This window comes from Coptis chinensis, chromosome 1, assembly GCF_015680905.1.
Source record: "Coptis chinensis isolate HL-2020 chromosome 1, ASM1568090v1, whole genome shotgun sequence".
In the NCBI taxonomy this organism is placed as follows: Eukaryota; Viridiplantae; Streptophyta; class Magnoliopsida; order Ranunculales; family Ranunculaceae; genus Coptis; species Coptis chinensis.
In genome coordinates this window covers 40,960,359-40,977,879 of record NC_141456.1, presented here as the reverse complement: position 1 = coordinate 40,977,879, position 17,521 = coordinate 40,960,359, and the positions used below count along the sequence as shown (strand labels likewise).

Here is a 17,521-nt window from a genome sequence, read left to right as displayed (position 1 = left end):
CACCCTTCTCTGCTTTTCAAACATGCAATTCTTGCAGAAGTCAAAGTTCGTCGACTCTAACGGGAATTTACCAGTGGAGTGAACGATTTGCATTCCTTTCTCACTTATGTGACCAAGTCTGTGGTGCCAAACATTCGGATCCTCTTTGCCATTTGCCACGACATTCGACCCACACCTGTGTGTGGTCATGTATAGAGTACCATCCTTATCACCTTTAGCGACTATTAGAGAACCCTTAGAGACTTTCCAAGTATCCCTCGTGAAGATTGTAACAAATCTTTCACTAGCCAATTGACCCACCGAAATCAAATTCTTCCTCAAATCCGGAACGTGTCGAACATCCCTTTATAACCATGTCCTATCTTTCAACATGACACGGACGTCACCTTTGCCAACAATAACACAAGATTGGTCGTCACCAAGAAAGACCTTTCCAAGGTCACCTTTGGTGTAGTTCACAGAGAACTCTCGATTTGAGGTCACATGGAATGATGCGCTGGAATCTAAAACCCAAGACTCTTTATTGTTCTCCATCGAACATATCAAAACATCATCTTCCACTTCAACTACATTAGCTTCTTGATTCTTCTTGTAGTTGTCATTCTTTGGTGCTTGGCATCGGTTACTATAGTGGCCAGGCAAACCACAATTATAACATATAATGATAATATCATCTCTAGGCTCATCACTAGGGGCATGAGAGTTCATTCTCCCCCTTTTATTTCTTGGTCTACCACGACCCTTGTGCACATGCATCCCTTTGCTCTCGGTACTCAAAGTCGAACCCGATGTCAAGGCCCCATCCAAACTCCTTCGAATTTCCTCTGCAAGTATCATACTAACAACATCGTCGAATTTCAACTTATTCATTCCCGCCGAGCCACTAATAGCCGCAACCATAGCCTTCCAACTTGGAGGTAGTTGTCCTATTAACTCTAACGTTCTCACTTCATCACTAAATGTAATCTCAACTAACTCCAATTGGTCTTTCGTTTGGTTGAATTCATTTAAGTGGTCCTTGAAGGAATCATTCTCCGACATTCTCATGGAGAAGAGCTTGGTAATCAAATAGAATTTGTTAGCGGCCGAAGGTTGCTCATACATGCATGTGAGTGCCTTCATGAGAGACGCCGCCTTCTTCTCATTTTTAATATTGAAGGCCACCGACTTTGAGAGACTCAATCGAATTGTCGCCAACGCTTTTCTATCTAGCAAATCCCATTCACTTTGCTCGTAACTCGTTGGCTTCTCTCTTATCAAAGGTTCATACAAATCCTTTTGATAGAGTATATCCTCAATTTGCATCCTCTAATAGTTGAAGTTTGTTCCATCAAACTTCTCTATCTTGTAGCTTTCTAGTCGGTCGTCATGACTTCCACTGAACCAAAACAACGGTGGAGAACCTCTCAGAGGAATTTCTTCAAACACCTAGCTCTCAATGCTAAAGGTGTGATTTTTCCTCACACATCTTGTATACAATGATTCAACCTAACGGCTCTGATACTACTTGTTGGGAGATTTCACTAGAAAGTCACACCTCAATCTAGTTACTTTCTATCCCAAATGACTTCAACTTGGAGATCACACCAAGGAAGTCACCCATCGAAGACTTTGGTAATTATCACAACAAACTCAACAAGCAAAACCACTGATTTATCATTACAATCATAGCAAACAATAAATATGGAAGTAAATGATGCAAAGAGACACAAAAATTTAAGGTGGTTCGGTAAATGTTACCTACATCCACACAAGAGCCGAGTTTCCTTTATATAGCAAAGATTGGAGAGTTTACAAGAGGTAACAAGAATCAAGAACAAGAAGCCTCACTCAAACCCTAGCTCAATAGAGCTCCCACAATTCCCATCAAATGAATCTCTCAAAGTTATTTCAACCCTAACCATAAGTTTCTTTATATAGGTGGGGAGAAAATTTCGTGAGAAAATGGATTTGGTTATTGAAATTTCGACAAACTGTCAAAATTTCATAATATTCCGTCAAGACGAATTTCGGTTGGTTCACCTGGGCCATCCAAACTTCTCAAGGTTGGTCACATCAGGGCCGACTTCGAAACAGGAAGGAAGAAATGTGCATGGATCTCGGTTGGTTCTCTTGGGTCGTCCAAACTTCTTAAAGTTGGTCAGATCTGGCTTCGATGCAGGAGAGAAAAAACTACACAAAGGTGGGACAATGCTGACGGGCCGTCCAAGAGTGAAAAAACTGGCTTAATCCAGCCATCTATGTTTCACAATTGTTAGTTCCTCGCTACCATCACTGGAGCAAAGCTCGACGGCTCCACAAAACCAACACTAAAATTTTTGTACTGTATTCATTGATGAAGAACTGCTCATCAGCACTTTGTACTACTGATTCAGAAAAAGGATCGAACGAATAGATGGTCTCGTGTTCACAGGGCATTCTTTTGGGTTCTTAAGTAGGTGACTGCTGAGTGCTGACCCAGTTTATCAATCATGAAATTTCCATGAAGTGCTATCACCATTGTTTTTGAACAAACTCGATAGTCTTAGTGGATTTGTCTCACCATGTTGCACGGTAGAATGAAATAAAGTTCTGTTTCTTTGCCATTTCATTTTTTGGATCTCTACTTTTATGTCTAGGTCCTCTCAGCCTTCTCAGTGATTCAGCTATCCTAAAACCAAATATTTTCCGATCAACATATCATTGGTTTTCGTTGGGGGTGTTCAAACTCAAACCTGAAGTTTCCGCAAGGCCACTCTCAGAGTTGGAATGAGAGTGGAATTTCTTTTCTGACATCAGTATCAACAGCCAACACACTTACACACGTAGGGCTGCGTTTTTTTTTCTTTTTGTTGGGATATGCCGTGCTTAGTATGTACATGGAATTTTGTAGCAGTAGCTACGTACTCTTCTCAGTAGCTTTTCAGCAATGTTGTTAATCTGGTGGCCCGTTCCGCTGAAAAATCGAAAAAAAAACAAAGGATATCCAATAGTGCACCATTCCACTGAAATTTTGAAAAAATAATATCTGGCATGGTACAACTTCCCACTTACACGCATCAAACCTCATATTACACACTATTATTCAGAAACTGAGAGCAACTGGATGTTGGGGGTCGAATTCCAGACTTTTGGTATTATCACCCAAAGGTTTTACCAACTAAGTTAGTTGGCACGTATATTATTTTCATTTCATGCTAATGGAGATTTGGTTTGATTAATAATGATTATTTAACAATATATTTTGTTCACACATACTCATTTTGCATTATAACATCATAAAATATCAGTTGATATTAAGGTGTATAATATTTATAAAGCATTTAAAGTCTTGCATCATCCTATATATTGGAATATCTGTTAGAAAAATGGATTTGCTTTTTGTACAAATCCATTGAGATATGAATGAGTAATTTGTCTTCCAAGTTACCCTACTTGAGATGAAATGAGTTTCTCTTAAAATAGTACTCAAAGTGAGATTTTTTTTTGAAAGGGTGCACTGGTTTGAAACAGTGCATTATGTCGAAAAGGTGCGATCTTTCAAAATGTGCACTGGTTTGAAACAATGCATTATGTCAAAAAGGTGTGACCTTTCAAAATAGATACTGGTTCGAAACAGTATTTTATGCCGAAATGGTATGTCTTTCCGAAACATGTGACTTTTCAAAGAGTTGCTTACTTTTTCTCAAAAGTCACTATATTGTTTCGAAGAGGCATCACTCACCTATAAATAGTGGATTAATTTGGAGAGAAAGACACACCATATCACACAGAGTTTTGATGTTTCTCTTCTTCCTTTGTTCTTAGTTAAATATATACTATATTGTATTCGCTTATTCCATAAAATTAAAGTGCTAGCTTTCTATAGAAGGAAATTCATTATATCTTCGGAGATAGTTTTCTATCAATCTTCAAGCATCCTGAGGGGGACAATCTGTCTTAAGGACATAGTGTATCTACACTAGGCTCGGATTTAACTAAGAAGTACAAGCTAGATACTTACAAGACAAAATGTGTTGTATAGTTTGGTAATTGATAAAGAGTAAGTACAATATAATTAAGTTGTATATTCCTAACACACTCTACTCACTGCCAATTGGTATTTTTTTTTGGGAATTAGCAACACCCCCCACATTTGAAGATCTCTTTTGCGATACCCCCCACCACATTTAAAGATCATTTGCGATACCCCCCACATTTTCAACTTCCGTTAGTCAACAGTTAGTTGACCGAGTCAAACCATTAGAAAAAAAAAACTAAAAATAATAAAAAAAATCGACCTAATTAAATAGTAGAGGTTACCAAAATACCCCTCCACTATTTAATTAAGTCAATTTTTCAATAGCAGTAAACTCACGACCACTCTTTTTTCCTTTCTTTTTTTTTGTTTGTTAAAAAAAAAAAAAAAACGACCTAATTAAATAGTGGAGACTACCAAAATACCCCTCCACTATTTAATTAGGTTGATTTTTAATAGCAGTAAACTCACAACCATTATTTTTTTTTTTTTTTTAGTGGAGGGGTATTTTGGTAACCTTTACTATTTAATTAGGTAGTTTTTTTTTTTTTTTTTTTTTTTTTTTTAACGGTTTAACTCGGTCAACTAACTATTGACTGGCAAAAATTGAAAATGTGGGGTATGGCAAAAGAGATCTTCAAATGTGGGGGTATCGCTAATTGTCCTTTTTTTTTGGATACTCTAAATTTATGAAATTTGCTTTGTGTTCTATTGCTAGTCTTCGTTAGAAGTAAAAAAAAAATCAGATCAGATCATTTCATTTTTTTTTTTGTTTTTGTAAATTTTAGTTATTGACGTAATTTGGAATAAAATCGATGGAGAAATGTATAATAGATGTGGAGTAAGTAGTAACTGACTAAGAAAAAAGAAGTTAGAGTAGGAAATATGTATATAATATGATCATGTAGAATTGTAGTACACTAGTAACTTGAACTTCAAGTCTAAAATACCGACAGTAATGATTACATCAGCCATGTTTAATAGTTTATGACTACTACTCTATTCTTTGTTTTCTCACCATTGAAGTTTAATATGGGAAACAAGTAGAAGCAAATATTCTTTTTGCAATGTTTCTTCAAAAAATATCTAAATAAAGATAAACAAAGGAGAGGCAATAGTTTTTGATTTCCCATTACAACTAACAAGTCAACAAAAGCATCAGTTTGTAGTAAATGACAAGATGGGAATATTGTATTTAAGGAGATGATTAATGCAGTTTGAAGAATGCCATAACCTCATGCCTCTTTTCAACCAAAAAAAACACAAACTAATAAAAGCATCAGTTTAAACTCGTTTGAAACTCGCGAGGGAAAAAAACTAGAGACGGTTGGTGTGAATTTTTATGCATGGGAGAGTCTTGTTACCTCATTTGAGATTTAACTTTGAAAGTAAATTGTTTCTTGGAGTGTTTCTGCATATATTATTTGTTTTTCTCTCTTTGTTTTGAGTTTAAGAATGGAGGAGAGGTATGAACTACTGAAGGAACTTGGGTCTGGAAAGTTTGCTGTTGCAAGGCTTGTGAGAGATAAGAAGACTCAGGAGCTTTTTGCTGTCAAATACCTTGAAAGGGGGGAGAAGGTACCATTATATTTGAACTTTATAGGTTCACCGTTCACATGAACTGAGTTTTGTTCATTTTTTTTTTCTCTTTTTAGGGTTCTTTTTATTTTTTCAAGTTTGAGTTCTGGATGCTGTATAATATGTATACTGTTCTTACTCTGCACCCAATACAACCGCGTGCATACATTTATTTGCATTATTTTGAGTTTGATAATAATGGCAATCCCTCACTTGTCTCCAGATTGATGAGAAAGTTCGTAGGGAAATCTTCAACCACAGGTCCTTGAAGCATCCAAACATTGTTCGGTTCAAGGAGGTAATTAAGGGTCAATTTATTTAAGATTAAACTTACATGATTTGTGTGATGCAACTTCTGAAAGATATTATAAGAAATTTATGCATGGGTCAGGCTAACTAATAGAAGAGTAGCTATCGTACGGGAACGATTGCGATAGGCCTCAATATGTTTACATACACCTCCTCGACAAGGATTGCTTCACATTATCAGGATTGCACGTAAGGTCTACACTTTATTTGAATGCTGCTAATTGGTTCTGCTTCCCCCAACTAAAAAATGGCAAAATTGGCTGATATGTATATAAAATAAAAATAAAGCAACCGCACTAATGTATAACCTAGTGATAAATGTTCATGTGTATGTGTCTTCTCAAGGTTATTATATTGCTTTCTAATGCTGGAGTGTTCTCCTTGTTTGACATTTATCACACCTTCCATCTCTAGTTGTCCACATTCAGTTTTCATCAAAAACATTCAAGTCGAAGAATGTCAATGATGCGGTCGAAATATTCTTCAAATGACACTTAAATAGTTTCCGTTTGTAGATCATATTGACACCAATACATCTTGCTATTGTAATGGAGTATGCAGCTGGGGGTGAGCTTTTCAACAGGATTTGCACCGACGGAAGATTCAGTGAAGATGAGGTTATAGGATGAACCTGCCATATCTCCACTTAAATATGTGACCCTTTTCTGTTTGTGGTTGCTGATCTTTGTGCTAAATTAACTTTCTCTCCTTACAAAAATCTGCAACAGGCAAGATACTTCTTTCAGCAGCTAATATCTGGAGTCAGCTATTGTCATTCTATGGTATACCATTCTCCTTGTCTTTTTTTTTTTAAGATTATCTTATTTCTTACTGTGTTATTACTGCAGGAAATTTGTCACAGGGACCTGAAACTGGAAAATACACTGTTAGATGTGAATACGTCCCCACGCCTTAAAATATGTGATTTTGGTCATTCGAAGGTTGGTATATTCTAAAACTTGTGGTTGATACCATGTGAGACGATGGATTCCCTTCCTTTTAATATTGTAGTTGTTTCTTTCTCTGAATCAGTCTGGTATTTTGCACTCAAAACCCCACTCAACAGTTGGAACACCTGGATACATAGCTCCAGAGGTCCTGTCAACCAAGGAATATGATGGCAAGGTGTGTATTTTCTCTCATTATTGCTAACAAGTTAAATAAATGCGTTCCAATTTTGATTCTCAACCTCATCCTGCTCTTTATGGGGCAGTGGCTGAATTTCTTTATCCAATTTTGGCACACTCGTATTATAAAAATGCATAAATTGATTTTTTTTAACAGTGAGAACAGCGTTGATTTCAATTTATGGATGTCAACCTCCAGTGCTGTACTAATGTCAGACATCTGAACTTGCCTCTGGTCACCCTCGGACTATTAGTTTGGTTTCCCAACAGATCGAGATCCTCTTTTCTTCTTGAAATTATTGACAAAAGCTTATCTAGAAATTTGGTCGCCCCCATTTTCATCCTGAAAAACTTCAAGGTCTTTTATCCATAGTCTCACAGTCTCCGCTTGGGACCTTTCTCAGTAAGACCTTGCTTTCACGTCAACATCTCTTCTATCAACTCTTTTAACATTTTGTATCATTAACAAATGATTCAAACGCTCAAGTATTTAGGATATCCTTGAAGCTTACAAGATCACTTTTGTTTTATTTTTATTTTAGCATTTCTAGCATGCGCTGGCTGTACCGGTACGCAGGGCTAGGAGAACCTAGATCCAGTACCTTGCCATGCAATACACCCTCACCTTTTGCTGGTGGAGAGCTCAGATGGCATGCGTACCCATAAACCGGCGAACTCTAGATTTTGTCTTTTTATTTTTACTATGTTAGTGCGTAAAAGAGAAAAGAATATACAGTGTTACTGGTGCACCAAATAGGCACACTCAATATAATCATTTGAATCTAGTAATTAAGATATATTATTGTTAAGTATATTAACTTGGAGTTTTGATACCAAGTAACACAATATTGTTGTTAATGGAGAAGAAAGTTTGGAAAGCAGAGAGGATACAACCTTAGTTTCGGTCATGTATCACTTCAATAAATATAAGAAAATAGCAGGGTTTTAGAAGGGGGGGGGTGTTAGACAAATCTGGAAAAATAGGTTCTATGGGGGTCCTCCACCCTATATAATAATGGAGGCCTACCCTAAAAAACACTTTGTTCCACTAGGATGTAGCATAACACCCTGGTTTGCTATTAGATCTGCAGCAAAATTCACTTCCCTCCATGTTGAGATGATTATGCAATGCTCCAAGCATTGTATCACATTTCTTTCTCTACTGAGGAGAAGACCCTGCGGATGGATGATACAACCTAGAGGTCACTGAAGTTGATTCACTTATGACTCGGGGCATCAGCTGGCTTCCGTCCCTGGGGGCAAGTCACAAAGTCCAATCCAAGTTTCATTCATATAGGTGGAAAACCAAGTTCCTTATGTGCCATGGTACTTCTTTCCTGCCAAATTCCTGCGTTGTAGCTATAGAATCCGATTCAATCCATAGGTTTGTCCAGGTGTAATGACTTTCTCTTTAAGTTCCTCGACTACCATACCATTTTAACCTTTTCCTGATACTCTCATAGGCTTCTTCGGAAGAGAAAGTTCCTCTTGTATACCAAGTACACACTCTCTGATCTTCAGTTCTACTTCTCAAGACTGGTAACTTCTGAATTCCAGCTCTGCTAAGAATATCTTGCACTACAAGACCAATGCACCGCTCTCCATTAACTGTTAGATCACCTACTTTGGACCTGCAGTGTCTGACGTCTGTGTGGTTAAGGTTCAATTTGTCTTTCAAAGATTGTCCACACCAGTTCTCCCTCCCCAAATCACCATTGGTGCCCTTCCAGTAACCCACCTAGAATGTGGTGTCAACTTTGTCATGGCCCATCTTACTCCAGTCACAAGGTAGAGTTCTTGTGGTATTGAATCCAGTCACCAGTTCTCGTTTTAAATTTTGCATGCACGAATAGAGTGAAATTACATTACCATTGTCTGTTAATAGATACCATGCAATCTTCACAAGGAAAGATAAGTTTACATCTATCTTTTAGTCTCCTTAGGTCGACGCCTCCCACATCTTGAGGTTTACAATATAAGTCCCATTTCACTGTCACTCCCTTCCTAACACCAGGGCTGCCAGATCATAGGAAGTTCCTCGTAACCATTTTACACTCTTTTCTGACAGCAGGTGTCTATTTGTGGATTTACTTGTTAAATATAGCAATGCTTGCTAGTGTAGTAGTATAGATTGACTTCACCAGAATCAGCCTAATAACCTGAAATGAAAGAAGCTTGCCTGCCCAAGAAGTAGCTTGATTGCTAATTTTTTCAACCAGAAGCAAAATAATTCCCTTTATAAGCCAGCTTCCCTAGTTATAAAGATTACTCACAAGTCTCCGCTTCAATACAGAGAACTCACCATATTATATAGAGAAAATTTAGCTAGATTAATAAAGCAACTTATAGAGAAATAAATAAAATAAAAGAAGAAAATCAATATTAGTCGAACTAGTACCTCCTACAGCACTTTAAAGAGGATGTACCAGAGCCAAATTCCAGAAGTGATAAACAGACGTACAATCTAGACCATTTTGCAGACCATGATTTTCCTATAAAAGTCAAATTCTAAGTAAAAACTAAAAAGTAGAGTTTGTTGATTACATTTACTGAGATTTAATTATAGAACTGGTGGGACTATATCATCTCTTCCACACTTGTCGACTGCACTTGTAACTGAAAGATTGTTTATTGAGATAGTTTAATGGACTGGAAAACACACTAGACCAAGGTGGTCGTGTCCTCTATTTATAATAAGGATTACAACAGTTTCCTCCACAATAGGACTATGAGATCCATCTTTATCATAAACTCAACAGTTCCCTACACCATAGAGATATGAGATATGAAACATCCTATCATACCATGATAACTACAAGATTATGGAGGGAGAATCTCAGCAGCCAGCGTGCCATGATTTGATGGTGAGACACTAGACTTGGTCTTACTATCACACCCCCGCAAGCTAATGGGGCAAGATCGCACCATAAGCTTGTTTGCCAGTTTCTTGAAACGAGCAGAGGATAAGCCTTTGGTAAACACATCGATGACCTGATCTTCAGTGCAAAGATAACGAACATCAAGCTCTTTGCGAACCACTTTCTCACGAACATAGTGAGAGTCCACTTCCAAATGTTTGGTACGAGCGTGAAACACCGGGTTCGATGCTAACGAAATCGAGCTGATATTGTCACACCAAATAATGGGAGTTGAAAGACAAACACCCAAATCCTTGAATATGGACCCAAGCCATGAAATTTGAGCCGCAGTGTATGCTAATTGACGATATTCAGCTTCAGTGCTGGAGCGAGAAACGGTACGTTGCTTCTTAACACTCCATGATATGGGATTATACCCAAGGTAAATGCAATAACCTCATGTAGAATGACGATCATCTGGATTCCCTGCATAATCAGCATCCGAATATGTTTCTAGGTGAAGTGAGCCGGATCGATAGAATAGACCTTGATCATGAGTATGTTTCAGATACCTCAAAATGCGTTTGACTGCAGTCCAATGAGTGGTGGTGGGTTGGTGCATAAATTGACATACTTGGTTGACTGCAAAAGTAATGTCCGGACGAGTGATTGTCAGATATTGAAGAGCTCCTACCACACTGCGATACTCACTCGGATCAGAAAGCGATTCACCATCATACAGACTTAATTTCTTGCCAGTTTGACAAGGAGAAGAAATTGGCTTCACATCCTGGAACTTTGTACGGCGAAGCAAGTCCATAATATATTTGGATTGAGTCAAATATAAACCATTAGCATCTTGTATAGCCTCAATTCCAAGAAAGAAATTAAGAGAACCCAAGTCCTTCATAGAAAATAGTCGACCTAAGCTTGTAATAAGCCGGAAAATATGAGACTGACAATTTCCAGTGATCAAAATATCATCAACATAGATGAGAAGAAACATGATCAAATCACCTTTATGAAAAGTGAACAAGGAATAATCCGCTTTAGAATCTTGAAAACCAAATTCTTCTAAATAGTCTGAAAATTTCTTAAACCAGGCGCAAGGGGCTTGTTTCAAGCCATAGAGCGACTTATGAAGCTTGCACACATAATGAGGATAATTTGGATCAATAAAACCAGGCGGTTGATGCATGTAAACATCCTCAGATAATTCTCCATGAAGAAATGCATTCTGAACATCCAATTGCCGGATGGGCCATTTGAAATGAATGGATAGAGCAATGACAATGCGAATTGTTGAGTGTTTTACAACTGGACTAAAGGTCTTTGTATAATCAAAGCCTTCCTGTTGATGAAAACCATTTGCTACTAGCCGAGCCTTGTAGCGTTCAATATCACCATTTGACCTCCTTTTTATCTTAAACAACCACATATTAGGCAAAATGTTCATATCCAAACTAGCAGTTACTAGGGACCAAGTTCCATTTTGTTGCAATGCATTGAATTCAGCTCCCATAGCATGTCTCCACTCTGCATGTTTAACTGCCTGGCTAAAACAAGTTGGTTCAACATTAGAATCATACATCACATGCATGGCATATTTGTGATTTGGCTTGAATTTGGGTTTGGAAATTCCATTGTCATATCTGGGATTTGGTTTGGAAATTCCATTTTGTCTCCTAGTAGCCATTGAATGAGGTAAAGATTCTGGGTTATGTTGTGAGACATGGTCTTGGGATATAGTGGTTTGATTAGTAGTAGAAGGTGAAATAGTAGTGGAGGGTGAAGGGACGGACTCCATGGGCAATTGGTCAGAGGTGCTACTGGAGGGTGGAGTTATTTCAGTTAGCATGTGGCCAGCAGTGCTAGTGAAAGAAGATGAGGTAGAATTTTGTGGAGAAGATATTGAAGTGACATTAGGTTCTATACGGGAGTTGGAAGTCAGCATATGATTGGTAGGTAATGAAACCATTTGTATCATTGGTACAAACGAGTCTGGGGAGATTGCCGCCACAGATTTCATGTTAATGATCTCTTTAAAAGGAAAACAAATTTCGTCAAACACAACATGACATGATAAATACACACGATTTGTAGTTTGATCGAGACAACGATACCCTTGATGGTTAAGGGAATAACCCAGAAAAACACATTGTTTGGAGCGAAATTGTAACTTATTAGAGTTGTATGGCCTCAAATAAGGAAAACAGGCACATCCAAAGACTCGAAGACAATCATACACAGTAGTTTTCTGAAACAGTTTTTCATAGGGAGTGATATTATTCAAAACACAAGTAGGAAGCCGGTTAATTAAGTATAATGCAGTATTGAAAGCATCAACGACGACACTAGTTGAAGAGGTGTTTCCTGCGTCCATTGTGATTGTGATTGATGTTAAAGAGAGAGAAAAAAAAAATCTTGTCGCTGGATTAAGGTTCCGATACAATAAAAGATTGTTTATTGAGATAGTTTAATGGACTGGAAAACACACTAGACCAAGGTGGTCATGTCCTCTATTTATAATAAGGATTACAACAGTTTCCTCCACAATAGGACTATGAGATCCATCTTTATCATAAACTCAACAGTTCCCTACACGATATAGAGATATGAGATATGAAATACATCCTATCATACTAGGATAACTACAAGATTATGGAGGGAGAATCTCAGCAGCCAGCGTGCCATGATTTGAAGGTGAGACACTAGGCTTGGTCTTATTATCAGTAACAAAGCATCACTAATTTGGTCTGCCACGTATGCATGTGGTTACTATATGTCTTACTATATGGAAGACATATAGTTATGCATGTGGTTGGTTTGAGAGAATTCCTGATTGTATTTGGCACATTTGGGAGCATTGGGAAGCTGCTTACAAAATAATCTTGATCTTTTTTTGCTGGAAAAAGTAATAAAAAGGACTCACAACCCCATGGGGCCTAAGGTAGAGTTGATAACGCTTTTGAGCCACGTATGTCATTGTTTATCTAGCAAAAGTAGTGTAGACCATAGTACAAAATATCAGGATATGGGTATTTATCGATATTCAATTTCTGGACATGTATCGTGGATATATTCTCCTCTTTGGGGATATTTGACATTGTTTCACATACAAATATCGTGGATATATCCAAAATATTGACAAATATTGTAGATATTGTGGATATTTTTTTATATATCATGATACATTATTTATATTTATTTGAAATATAATGGTAAATATTAAATAAAATTATTATATACACAAAATATCGCCAAATATCTCTAAATATCGCAAAATATCTCCAAATATCACAAATATCGCAAATATCGTTGAAATATCAATGATATTTGCAGTCGTATATATCTTTGAACATATCGTGATATTTATATATCTTTCTCTGAAATCTGGATAGATATCCCAAATATCGCGATATATCGAGATATTTTGTACTATGGTGTAGACAACATATTCCTTTCTCCTAATCAACCACGATTATACCTACAGAATATGCTTCATCAACCTTATACCCCTTCAAGTTCAATAATCTGTTTATGAGTGTCTCATCATGGGTGCGTAGATGACTCATTCCTGACCTCGTCGGGCACACCAACAAAATTATCTAAGTTGTTTCTTTGACTACCTATGGCTTCTTAAATTGCAGATTGCAGATGTTTGGTCCTGTGGCGTGACTCTATATGTGATGTTGATAGGAGTGTACCCATTTGAGGATACCTCGGATCCTATAAATCTCCGGAAGACTATAGGGGTGAGTTCACTTGAAAAAGTGCGAGTATCACTGTTTCTGCATAACTTACCTTTCTTGTTACTTGGTTAACACTGTTATGTACATCGATCGCAGAGAATAATTGGTGCTCAGTACTCCATACCCGATTATATCCATTTATCTTCAGATTGTAGGCTCCTCCTCTCTCAAATATTTGTTTCCAAGCCATTGGAGGTCATTTTCTTTCCACTGACTGTAAGGCAGTGTCTAGCTTCTTTCATCTTGTTTACGAAGTTTTCACCTCTCTCTCCTTTTTCATTTTCTAGCTTTACCCCTCCAGAACTTAGGCCAATTAGCTTTACCCCCCAAGATCACACACCACATCCAAGTCAACTGTTATCTTTTTGGTCAATACATGTAAAAAGACTTCATTGCCCTTTGTCCTTTTAGTCAACTGAGTTTGACCGTAGTGTTTTTGGTCAATACAAATGAAAATACTCTAATGTCCTTTTTAGGTATAATTACATAAATACCCTGTGACTTTGGCAAATACAAAATTCAAATTCAAATCATCTAGGACACATTTCATGATCTTGTGAACTCTATCCGACAGTCATACACCACTCTAAGGGTGTGGATGTCATTTGATAAGGATTAGTATATAACAAAATATATAAAATATATAATTTATTTTTTTATTTTTATTGTATAAAATATTATATAAAAACATAAACTAATAATATAAAATTGTAATAAAAAAATAATAATAATAAATGATAAATATATATATTTATACTAGTTTTTATAGTGGTAAAATGAATTATTCAAAGCAAATAAAATTTTAATTAATTTTAATTTTCGGATCGGATATTATCCAATATCCGATTCGGATATCCGAAATTGGATTCGGATAAATTTTTTAATCTTCGTCGGATTCGGATACGGGTTCGGATATCGGTATAAATTTTCGGATTCGGATTCGGATATAACCATATCCGAATCCGAACCTATCCGTTTGCACTCCTAGATGGTAGTGATGGTGTATAGCCGTCGGATATAGTTCACAAGATCGTGACATGTGTCCTAGATGATTTGAATTTGAATTTTGTATTTGCCAAAGTCACAGGGTATTTATGTAATTATACCTAAAAAAGGACATTAGAGTCTTTTCATTTGTATTGACCAAAATACTACTGATCAAACTCGATTGACTTGGATGTGTTAATGGTGCGGGGTAAAACCTCTAAATGAAATAACTAGGGGGTTAAAGCTAATTGACCTAAGTTCTGGAGGGTAAACCTCTAGATGAAAGAACTGGGGGGATAAAGCTAATTAGCCTAAGTTCTGGGGGGTAAAGCTAGAAAACTATTAAAAGGACAAAGGGCAATGAAGTCTTTTTACATGCATTGATAAAAAAGATAACAGTTGACTTGGATGTGGTGTAATCTTGGAGGGTAAACCTCTAGATGAAAGAATTGGGGGTAAAGCTAATTGGCCTAAGTTCTGGGGGGTAAAGCTAGAAAACTGCTCCTGTTTTTTTTCTTTTCAGAGAATCACTATCCAAGAGATTAAAATGCATCCCTGGTTTCTAAAGAATCTGCCCGAAGAATTTATTGGAGTTGAAAAAAGTAAGTATCAAAATCTAAACAGTTATGAACCAACCCAAAGCATTGAAGAAATAGCACGGATTATAGAAGAGGCACGGATACCTGCAGACCATTCTAAATCTGGCAGGCAGTGCATGGAAGACACTTTAGACCACAACAACAGAGAAGCTGAAGTTTAAAACTACAGTGACGTAACTAATAAACGATGACTGCATCCTTAGAAGAGTTATATATGTATACCAGTATACGTGTATCTCTCCAACAGGCCTGTCCTGTGTTGCACAGTGGACAATATCCTATAAGTATCACGGATACAATGTATCTGCTAAAGTTTTTGGACGGAACTACTGATTACTGAAGAACTGCTCATTGGCACGCACTTTGTGCTACTGATTCCGGGAAAGGATCGAATGAATAGAGGTTGGCCGGGTTGGTCTCTTGTTCACAGGGCATTCTTTTGGGTTCTTGAGCAGGTGATTGCTGAACTAGTATATTGATCATGAAATTTCCATTAACTACCCGTCTTATATGTAAGAAAAAGGAAAGAAGTGAAACTGATCTTTATCATATTTTTTTGAACAAACTCGATAGGCTAAATGAAACAAGAAGGCTTTGTCATTGTTGTTCTTGTTGTTGTTATTCAAAGAGATAAAATACTAACTTTACTTAATGATGTAGAATTTTTCTTGACATGTTCTTTACTGAAGGATGTTAAAAACCGTCCACAGTTTTAACAGCTAAAGTAAAGCTTTCTTAGAGTCATAGTAGCTTCAGACTCGTTAAGAGCAATTGAAATACTGAGGGAAATTCAGACATCTCCATGGGCTTGCTGGAATCTGGTGGCGACAATCAGAAAATTATTGCTATGTCTAAATGAGGTCACATTACTCCATGTTTTCTGAGAAGAAAACAGAGCTGCGGATCATCTTTGCCAAGCTCTCTTTAGGAGCCAATATGGAGCCTTTTGTTTTTACATCTCCGTTATGTAATACTTTAAGTACTATTGTGCAGGATGATGTAACTGAGATTTATGAAAGGTTATAAAACTGATGGGGATCTGCAAAGTCCCAGAGCATCTTTTCAAAAAAAAAAAGTAAAGCTTTCTTTGCCTTAAGCGACTTTCCCGCAGAATCTTCAATACTTTGGTTTTTTAGAAAATTAATAAAAAAATTGCTTCAGCTAAACCTACATTCACATAATGAGGACTCGCCTTTCAGAACAAACAAGTTATAGTAGAATTTGGACATTGTGTGATATATTTGCCTTAATGCTTTTCTCTGAGTCATAGAATCATATTCTCAGTTTTTACCTGAAGTATCGTAGAGCTTTGTATTAGAATACGTCAGTATTCTAATAGTTTGCGCATACGAGCGTTAGGCTAGTAGCTAAAAGATGTTCTTAGTCTGCCTCAATCAATTTCTTTTCCTGAACATTAATAACCAACAATCCAGCAGCATCCTTTTCGTATACTTGGAACTCAGTTTCAACAGCATTTTCATTGTCTGCACCTGAAATTTTCTAACATCAGTCCAATGTTGAATAGAAATTTGGTTTCTCGTCTCCATTTTTAAGATCATCTAAGGCACCAAAACAAGTAAAAGTATCCACCAAATGTTGTTAAGTCGAAACACAGTAGTTGATGTTTGCAATAACTTTACCATTGTTTTTTCTCTGTATGACACTTCCTTGCTTCTGTAACTGTAGAGGATTTGTCTCACACTCTCACCATCTTGCACAACAGAATGGAAGTGCTGCTTCCTCACGGTACAATTTCATTTTCGGAGATCTTCATGTAGAAAGTAATTTAGGGAAAAGTTAAGTGAATGAGAGAGCTCGTCACTTATATTTATATAATCATAATAGAAACTCTAGAAAAGGTAATAAAGTAATTAAAGAGATAATATAGGAAAATACAATAATAGCCCTGCTAACACTCCCCCCTCAAGCTGGACCATGGATATCACATATATCCAGCTTGGACAAAACCTCTGAAAATAGTCTACTACTAACTGTCTTCGTGAGAAAGTCTGCAAGCTGCTGAGACGTCGGAACATATAAAGCACAAATTTGTCCAAAAGTCACTTTCTCACGTAGAAAGTATCGATCAACCTCTATATATGCGGGTAATGCGATCATGTTGCAATTTAATTAGCCAAAATGCTAAGAAGCGGACTTGTTGTCACACCAATTTCGGCGAATTGGAAAAACATTATTTGTCCCCGACTCTTGATCTCAGGGTGTGGCGACTCTCCACTCCCAAAACCCATAAACAGTTTAAAATATGTGGATAATTAAAAACCAATAAAAATTTCAATTATACATAAGTCCTCTT

The 17,521-nt window shown here is 37.0% G+C and overlaps 1 protein-coding gene and 1 long non-coding RNA gene across 5 annotated transcripts; one reads left to right on the top strand and one right to left on the bottom strand.

Moving 5' to 3' along the window:
* Positions 1–5,122: 5,122 nt before the first annotated feature.
* Positions 5,123–16,303, top strand: LOC147524032 (serine/threonine-protein kinase SAPK3-like). Of its 4 annotated transcripts, none has more exons than XR_015218439.1 (10): positions 5,138–5,575; positions 5,799–5,873; positions 6,400–6,501; positions 6,613–6,666; positions 6,733–6,825; positions 6,917–7,009; positions 13,520–13,624; positions 13,718–13,816; positions 15,132–15,662; positions 15,918–16,303. XR_015218439.1 is itself a non-coding variant. In XM_086601565.1 (9 exons), the coding sequence occupies exons 1-9, from the start codon at positions 5,453–5,455 to the stop codon at positions 13,927–13,929; spliced, it is 765 nt and encodes a 254-aa protein (XP_086457691.1). In that variant the 5' UTR covers positions 5,123–5,452; the 3' UTR covers positions 13,930–14,764. The 4 variants fall into 4 exon arrangements, 2 of the variants coding, with proteins under 2 accessions (XP_086457691.1, XP_086457680.1); XR_015218443.1 differs by having other exon boundaries at positions 15,897–16,303; XM_086601565.1 differs by lacking the exons at positions 15,132–15,662; positions 15,918–16,303 and adding an exon at positions 13,909–14,764 and having other exon boundaries at positions 5,123–5,575.
* On the bottom strand, positions 15,571–17,255 carry LOC147524031 (uncharacterized). Its single transcript, XR_015218445.1, has 2 exons — positions 16,848–17,255; positions 15,571–16,697 (listed from the first exon to the last, which is right to left on the bottom strand). It is a non-coding gene; the product is annotated as an uncharacterized LOC147524031 (long non-coding RNA).
* Positions 17,256–17,521: the final 266 nt, after the last annotated feature.

Bases quoted from the DNA above. Each gene is read 5' to 3' on its own strand.
- LOC147524032 (XM_086601554.1), top strand. From the start codon at position 5,453: ATGGAGGAGAGGTATGAACTACTGAAGGAACTTGGGTCTGGAAAGTTT. The intron at 5,576-5,798 runs GTACCATTATAT...ACTTGTCTCCAG, and splicing joins ACCTTGAAAGGGGGGAGAAG to ATTGATGAGAAAGTTCGTAG. The intron at 5,874-6,399 runs GTAATTAAGGGT...TTCCGTTTGTAG, and splicing joins ACATTGTTCGGTTCAAGGAG to ATCATATTGACACCAATACA.